Consider the following 8,139-nt stretch of genomic DNA (forward strand, 5'->3'; position numbering starts at 1 on the left):
CGACCCTGCCTATCAGGGCCAACTCGGGTTGACTGTACTGTGAGATCGTCGCTACACCACAGACGCTGGTTTGCTGGCGATCAAGTAAGCGCACCCCCAAGACCACCAGGAGCCGGTGGGTAAGGCGACAATAAATTAAAATAGGGCCTAGTTTAAATCATGTTCTCAATTTCGATTCCAAACCATGTTCACAATTGTGAGCTCCTCGATTCTCATGGATCCTTCGTGTACAATCTTCAAAACTCATTTTGTTTTTCCTTGTGCAACGTGGTCTTGTTCTTACAAATAATTTTGGTATATATGTACCAGTACCACTTTCATTTGTAACTTTGTTTTTATTGCTTTTTTGGGTCAAAGTCGACATGACAATGATCCTAGTGGATTAATGGGCATAGGGCAAAAGTAAACTAGATAGTAGATATAATGTCAACAAGGACCTCAACACATACAGCTCAACTTCTGATCTCCCAGAAATGATCAACGTGGGTTGGAATTTGTGAGTGCAGACACACACACATACATGGAGAGAGAGAGAGAGAGAGAGAGAGAGAGAGAGAGAGAGAGAGGGAGAGACAGACAGACAGACAGACAGGCATACAGACAAAAGACCCCTAGCTCCGAATACATATAAGACAAGACCCTACAAAAAGACACTTTTCAAACACAGATCACACAGCACAGAATCATTTAATCTAACAGAGGATCCCTGTTCCTATTATACCGCCAACTTCATGCTCGTCCTAAGGGGGATGGTAGGCCTACAGTACAAACAACCGGGTCTGACTGTATTTCCTGATGCAAAAATGGTCTTCTCTAGTCCAACTCTCAAAAACATATCAAATACAGTGGGATCTGGTTTCAAACTGAAATCTGCAGGGCCGCCAAATTTTCTTCGGTGTATCCGTGACTGTGTTTTTAGTGTAGAGAGATTGCCCAAATAGTACAGTGAAACTCCTATATAATGAAGTCATCAGGCCTGACCTTCAATTTAGTTGAAACCAATCTTTCGTTTTAGGAGTGTGAATGTCTACAACCTGTCTGAATCACAGAGAATCTCTGCTTACGTTCCGTCCTCAGAATGCTTGTGAATAAGGCTTCTGATTGGTTGCATAATATGTACACAATAGGTTAGGCTAAGCATGTAATAATCAAAGGTGCAGATGCGATTGATGGTCTCTTGGAATAGAGTAGATAAGGTTTCTTGCTGGGAAAAAATGTCGAAACCACATCAGCGAGGGCTGTTCGCCATGCAAGCGACTTCTTGGAATCTAATTTATTTTGCTGATTTTAATGAATATATAAAAAAAAGGAGAATCTGTGTCCTTTTGTGGCATCTGAGTTCATTATTTCCAAGTTTCACTGTAGCAAAGAAAAAAAAATATGAGGGATTCTATTTGCTTTCAGTTTACCATCATTTCCAGAGTAAGAGGACTCCCTTGTAATTGTATGTTTTTTTACATAATATTGCAGCTAGGCAAATATAAATGTTTTCCACTTTTCCACATCATTTAAATTAAAAGGCGGGTTGCTTTGACCCTGTCTGTAAGTTGACCTAAAGGGACGCAAGAAAACAATGAAAAAATCTCATATCCTTCATCATGCAAGGCAAAGATCTCCAAGGGCCTAATCACTGTACCACAAACATAACTATTATACCTCCAGGTGCCTCCTCTTTCTTGTTTTGTTTGTTTTTAGTAGAGGTTTTACAGCGCTCGCAACTGCATGAGGTCATATATATGAGCGCCAGAAGATTAGAGGTTTTTTAGTTTTAGTAGAGGTTTTATGGCACTACAACTGCATAAGGTCATATGAGCGCCAGAAGATAAGAGGTGTTACAAGAGAGTAACAAACATAAAAAAAGAAGAAGGGGAGATCAGGATGATAGATGTTTGATAGGAAAGAAGAAGCAAACCACACCAGAGCACCCGCCAACCACCCACCTCCTCTTTCTAAACAATTTTAATCATTAACAGTGTTTGAAAAGGAGCTCAATTCTCAAACTAAAACTGTTTTCTCAACAATTTTGAGTCAAAGCACAGTGCCGAACTGCTTTGTTCAGTTTAACAAGAGCAACAAACACAAGGAGACCACAAATGAAATTGTGAAATCTCTACAAAATAACATTTAATGACAACAAAACATCTCGGTTTCTTCAAACAGATGTACAAATAATATATGTGCTTGCAAACCTTCATTTCTACCTCTCAAAGAAAATGTACTTTTCTGTCATACCTCTTCTTTCAGTATTGCTTTCGTCATCCTTATTGTTACAGTGATACAGAAGAACATAGTGACTCTCTGAAGATGGAAAAAAACCTGCAAACATTTACTATGTTATCAAGCATAAAAACACATTTACGCTTTGCTCACCAACTGTGTCAAACATTCTTCACAAACCATAACATCACATGGCAAAAAACTTCCCACAACAGATATTATGTTAGACTACGGATAAAATTTTCTGTGATTGGGAAAATGGTAAGAATTTGTCCTTTTATGATAAGGGTCATATTCCGCATTTTCCACATAAAACTTCGGCTCTCTCCATTGCTCTGTTACGAGTTTATCAAGCATTTTGCACTGTTTCTTTGTGACAAAGACATGTTGCCTCAGCCGCCATCTTTCTTTAGATGTTTTCATGTAGAGTTTTCTGCTGCGCCCTCCAAATGTACGAATCCAACCTCCCCAGTTTAGACGGTAAAAGCGGCTGATGACCCTTCCCTCTCGCCATTGCTTCATCTCAACTGTTGTGGTGCGTACTTGGGTTGTAGAGACATTTTCTTGTTTCCTTTGGAGCAAGCTGTAGATGGAAAACATAACATGTTGTGACAGACTAAAAGATACAAATGGTTTGTTCATTTGTGTAAGAGAAACACATGCACTAAACAAAGGTAAAGAACACAAATGAACAGAAACAGACACATAGAGTAAATAAGCTGGTTCAGTAATTCAGCGGATTATAAAAAACAACATAATGTTAAATAAAACCCCTGCCTAGTGTAAGCAGATAAAAATCTGTAACAGTGAAAAGTTAAAAAGATATTCAGTCTTTGGATGAACACAACTTGTAAAGCTTTGTTGTGACTAATAGGAATAAGTCACAACAAATGAAAGTACGGTTGAATCTGTCCAAGACAGAACAGCAAAAGTGTCAGAAAAAAATCAGTCTTAGACATTTTTCATCTAGGACAGGGGAATTTTTTTTTTTGGGGGGGGGGGGGGGGGAGGGGTTGCAATTGCAATCATAAGGTCGGGGGGTTTGAATCCCGTCTGGCACCTGATGGTGTGTCTCTGAAAAAAGCACTTTAACTTAAATTTCCTCATTTACTCAGGAGGGAAAGGATACCTAGCTATAGACAGCAAAAGATCTTGTCAGTTTGTTAGTGTTTGAACGCTTTTAAATTTAAAATCAGCTGCTTTTATTGTATGCTTCCCGGGAGGCTGAAAATATTTTTGAATGTTCTTGGGTCTGCAAGTGAAAATGCATCTTGTGCTATACATTTATTATTATAAAATCGTTGCATGTATACAGTAACGAAAACTTGAAATTCAACAAAAGGAGACTGATTCCCCGTTTCTCGGATTCAATAAATTATGACCAAACTTGGAATCGACGAAGTGCTTGCTGGCTGAATAGCCCCTGCTGAAGTGTCTTCACGCATTTTTCTCCTGCAACAAAACTTACCTTCTCTATTCTCCGAGAACATCGATTCCACCAACACCATGGATCATGATACACTTAGCCTAGCTAGTTGTATACATCTGATGCAACCGATCAAAAGCCTTTCTCCACACCAACACATGCGTTGTTGACACTTGCATAGCGCGCGAAGGGGCCAGCGAAGGTCGGGTGAATGGCCAGCGCACGAGTAGCTGTAAATGGCATCTGTATCTCCTTCACTTATATATGACAAAGAATTTTGTGGTGATTTGAAATCATTAACTTATTTAATAATGTCCTTATGATGAGTGTGGGTCAATCAATCATATGCTCCCTCCCCTTTTTCCTATAATTTATCATTAAATCACTGTAAGAGTAAGATATATGTGTGGGAACCAGACTGGTAATTGTAATCTAGTGTAAATGTGTTCTACTAATTGTCTTTAGCTTGTGATGTAGTGAGTAAAAAGAGATCTTTACCTCTGTGACTGAAACATGCATGGAGCCACTGCTGGCCTTCCTTGAGAGAGTGATGTAAAACTCCTTAGGCTAGTCAACGCCGACACATTCCCATTCCTTGCATTGGACAAAAGAGTGGAGATTCCAAGCTGTCCTTGTGCACACAATTCTAGACAGACAAAATAAATAGGATTTCAGTTATCATTTTCATACTAATAAATTGTCTTTTAAAAAACAAAAACAATTGAGATTTCATAGTTCCTACAGAGACAAAATCAGCAATGTGAAAGGAGGGTCTTCCATGAGAGAGAGAGAGAGAGAGAGAGAGAGAGAGAGAGAGAGAGAGAGAGAGAGAAAGAGAGAGAGAGACAGAGACAGAGAGAGAGAGAGACAGAGAGAGAGAGAGAGAGAGAGAGAGAGAGAGAGAGTTGGTGGTGTAAAAGCACAAAAATACTAACAATAATAATATATAGGCTTTCCTTTTGATACAATCGGCTTGGCAAAACTTGACGCTAAGCGGGGCTGGCGGAATAATGAGGAATGACATTATAATGAGGTTTGACAGTATGGTGGCTAAGCAAAGTGCCTCAGTATACCAGCAGAGTGAAATAAACATTAATTGGAATTAAATTTTCAATTTTGTCCTAATGGTGGCTGAAAGGGCAGACTCTTTTCGAATTGCCAAAGAAAGTTTTTATACATGATTTCTGAAATTGTTTGTCCTTATTCAAGAAGAATAGAACTCAATCCTATCTCTGGAATCTACTGCCTAGTCTTAAGCCCTTGGACAGATTGTGAGGTGTAGAAAACATGAGAAAAAAAATAGTCTGGACCTGTAAGTTGAATAGCAAACACCTTACCTGCAGTGTTGATTTACTGAGCTCCTCCGCCTCTTTCATTCAATGATAGAACTATGTACTACAGTAGAACTCTAGTTCAAGGCAAGGAGATAGATTCCCCTCTTTTTGTGTTTGTAATCAATAAAATCAACAAATAGCTTGGATTAAAAGAATTTGAATGAGAGCGAATTTGGATTCAACAAAGTTGCTTGCACCTCAAACAGCCCCCACTGATGTGGCTTCGAGCATTTTTCTCCCAGGACAAACCTTATCTACTCCATTCCAAGAGACCATCAATTGCACTTGCACCTATTGGGTACATCTTTAGCCACCAATCAGAAACTTTCTTTTAAACCAACACATGTGTTGTTGACATGATGAGTATTAAGCAATTATAACGTGTCTTAAGTGTGTGCTGGGGTTGAGAGAGGTTGGATGGGCGGGCAGCACATGTGTGAATCCTACCATTAGTGCTTGTGTCTGGGGTGATTTTGGGGAGGGTGGGCACAAGCATTTCGGGTATGTATGATGAGTCGTAATGAGGTAGGCCTACATGCAGAAGGACTTCCATAAGGAGTGACCACCTAAACATACACAATAAAGAAGGGACCTAGAATCTAACCCCAAGTTCTATCATATTTTTTTACACAGTGGTCACTTGTTAAGGAATTCCTCCCTTGCATGCTGGTCTGTGGAAACAAACGTTGTCGCACACATGCTAGAATTTGTTGTTCTTAGATTATAATTAATTGAGTTCAACCAAATTGAAGGTCAAGTCTAACGAGTCGTTATCGAGTTTCATTGTAGAATTCTAGGGAATCTGGTTTTGGCCTGGACAATAACTAGTTTATGGAGTACTGTATGGGTTTGGGCGCCACCGATTACCTTTGGTTCTAAATTATCTCTAACTTTATACTGCACATGCTGAGAAACGATGTTTGGCGCACGGCGAGCCAAACATCATAGTAAAATCCAGGATTGCCCCCCCCCCCATATTTTTTATTAGATCAGAGAGTAAGATTGAACTTTGGCGGACCCAACAATGAACAAAACCGGAACTACTTTTGAGCCTTGCTATGCTATGGTCCGCTCTTATACTATTGTTTTGCATTAAGATCACGTGCGTTTTTTAAAAAGTAGGCCTATTGTTGTCAGGGGGGCTGAAACCACCCACTAACATAGGAAACCCCTCACTGTTCTGGCTAGTACGCATTAACCCTGGAAGCGCGCAGGTCATTATAAAAAGGCATGAGCCGGGCTACCCAGGAAATGCACAGGCCATATAGGCCTATATATAATTAATAGGGCGGATCTACTTCGACCGGGAAGTGCACAGGCCCTATATATACAAAGGGCATAGAGACGCTGACCTGTTCCAATAGAAAATTTCAGCATTCCTAATATAATGACTAAGTAAATTACAGGGCAAAGTTATAAATAGTGACCAATGACTTTGCCACCAGCTTACGCCAAATCCGACGAATTTTCGGGCCCTACAAGATTTCCAATTTTACGAAAATGTAGGCAAGAGGACATGAGCACCATAATAACAAGGAGAAGATGGAGATGGATTGGGCATGTTCTGAGAAGAGAACCAGACTCTATAGTGAAGACTGCCCTCCACTGGACATCCGAAGGACATCGCAAGAGGGGCAGGCCCAAAGTGACCTGGAGACGCACAGTAGAGTCTGAAATGAAGTCCTGGAACCATTCGTGGGGGAGGTTGTCTAAGATGGCCCAAAACAGACAGAGCTGGAGATCCTATGTTGCTGCCCTAAACGCCAGATGGCGTAACCGGTAGTAAGTAAGTAAGTAATGACTTTGCAAGTTATCTTGACCTCGTAGAGCGTCTCTTGGCCAAGATATCGATCAATAAAGTGACGCGGTCTAACTGAGCGACTACACGCTATGTGTTATCACTTGTTTTGCCGTGCTGTACTAATTGTTGAGTTTATCGGGTTTTGCGCTTTGTTCGTATTTAGCCTACCTGATCGCTTATCATTTTTGAATGGCTCATTTTATCAGCTTTGAGAAAAAATATGGTTTTATAAGCCTTTTATCTTCTTTTGAGCCGTAAATGGTCATTTTTCAGAAGGTACACATCTCGGGTATCTCAGCTGATCCCTCCGCCATACCCCCATGTTTACAACTGATCGGCCGTGGCAGCAGTTTCAGCAGGTTACTTCCGGTGAAACGCTGAGCGCTTCTAGGGTTAATAACATGTAAACTTAGAGGGTCCACCAAAGTACAATCCAGCCGATCAGGGAAGCATGCCCCCGTGAAATCCTCATAACTATTACTAAAAATATGAGAAATATTAGATATTTGGAAGTGGCTATCCTCACCCAGGGTGAAAATAAAAATACGATTGACCTCTCACCCCGGGTGAGACTTGCCACCGTTGGCTATTCTCACCCGGTGTGAAACAAGACCTGTTTTTCCTAATTTTGGAATACTTTCTGTCGATGTGGATTACCAAATGGATAAAAGCAAAGAAAAAATTACGGTATTGCACAAAAGTAAGCTAATTTGATCATCTACAAAGATGCTATGGCTATTTCACTTTTCAAATCGAGCCGAACTATGCGGGTCGCCATTTTGTTTTGCCTGGAAGTTCTCGCAAGATCTACTCCTCTCCTCTTCTCTCTCTCTCTGTCTCTTTCTGAATACTGTCTATCGGTGTGGACGATCAACTTGACCAAAGTTAAAAAATGATGTTAAAACACAAAAAAGTAAATTAATTTGGTCATCTACAAAGATGCTACAGCTATTTAACTTTTCAAATCGAGCCGAACTACGCGGGTAGCCATTTTGTTTTGCCCGGAAGTTCTCGCGCTACTCCTCTCTCTCTCTCCACTGCCCACAGACAAAATTGTACTTTTAGGCTAATAGTAGTAATAGTACTAATGGAACGTTTGTTCACGGCACAGAATTGTACAATTTTTCTGTTGTCACAGTGTAGAATTCTGTGGTTCAGGGTGAACGCAAAATTGGTTGGCCTAGATCTAGGCTATAACGGTGAACGCACACTGGGAGAGAATAGCCAAAAAGACTCGCCTGCCCTATTTTCATCATTGAGGTGGCCATTTAATTTACTTACTCATTTTGTAATGGGAAGTGGCTATTCTCACCCAGGGTGAGAATAGAAATACGATCGACCTCTCACCCCGGATGAGACTT

At 40.5% G+C, this 8,139-nt stretch overlaps 1 protein-coding gene across 1 annotated transcript in view; it reads right to left on the reverse strand.

The window, feature by feature from the left end:
- Positions 1–2,094: 2,094 nt before the first annotated feature.
- Positions 2,095–8,139, reverse strand: part of LOC101846232 (39S ribosomal protein L35, mitochondrial) — a 7,829-nt gene continuing 1,784 nt past the window's right edge. The window contains exons 2-3 of the mRNA XM_005104703.3: positions 4,142–4,289; positions 2,095–2,800 (exon numbers count right to left, since the gene is read on the reverse strand). Coding sequence (XP_005104760.1) covers positions 2,446–2,800; positions 4,142–4,289 — 503 coding nt within the window. The 3' untranslated portion in view covers positions 2,095–2,445. The remainder of the gene's footprint in view (positions 2,801–4,141; positions 4,290–8,139) is intronic.

This window comes from Aplysia californica, unplaced genomic scaffold (genome assembly GCF_000002075.1).
Source record: "Aplysia californica isolate F4 #8 unplaced genomic scaffold, AplCal3.0 scaffold00432, whole genome shotgun sequence".
Taxonomy (NCBI): Eukaryota; Metazoa; Mollusca; class Gastropoda; order Aplysiida; family Aplysiidae; genus Aplysia; species Aplysia californica.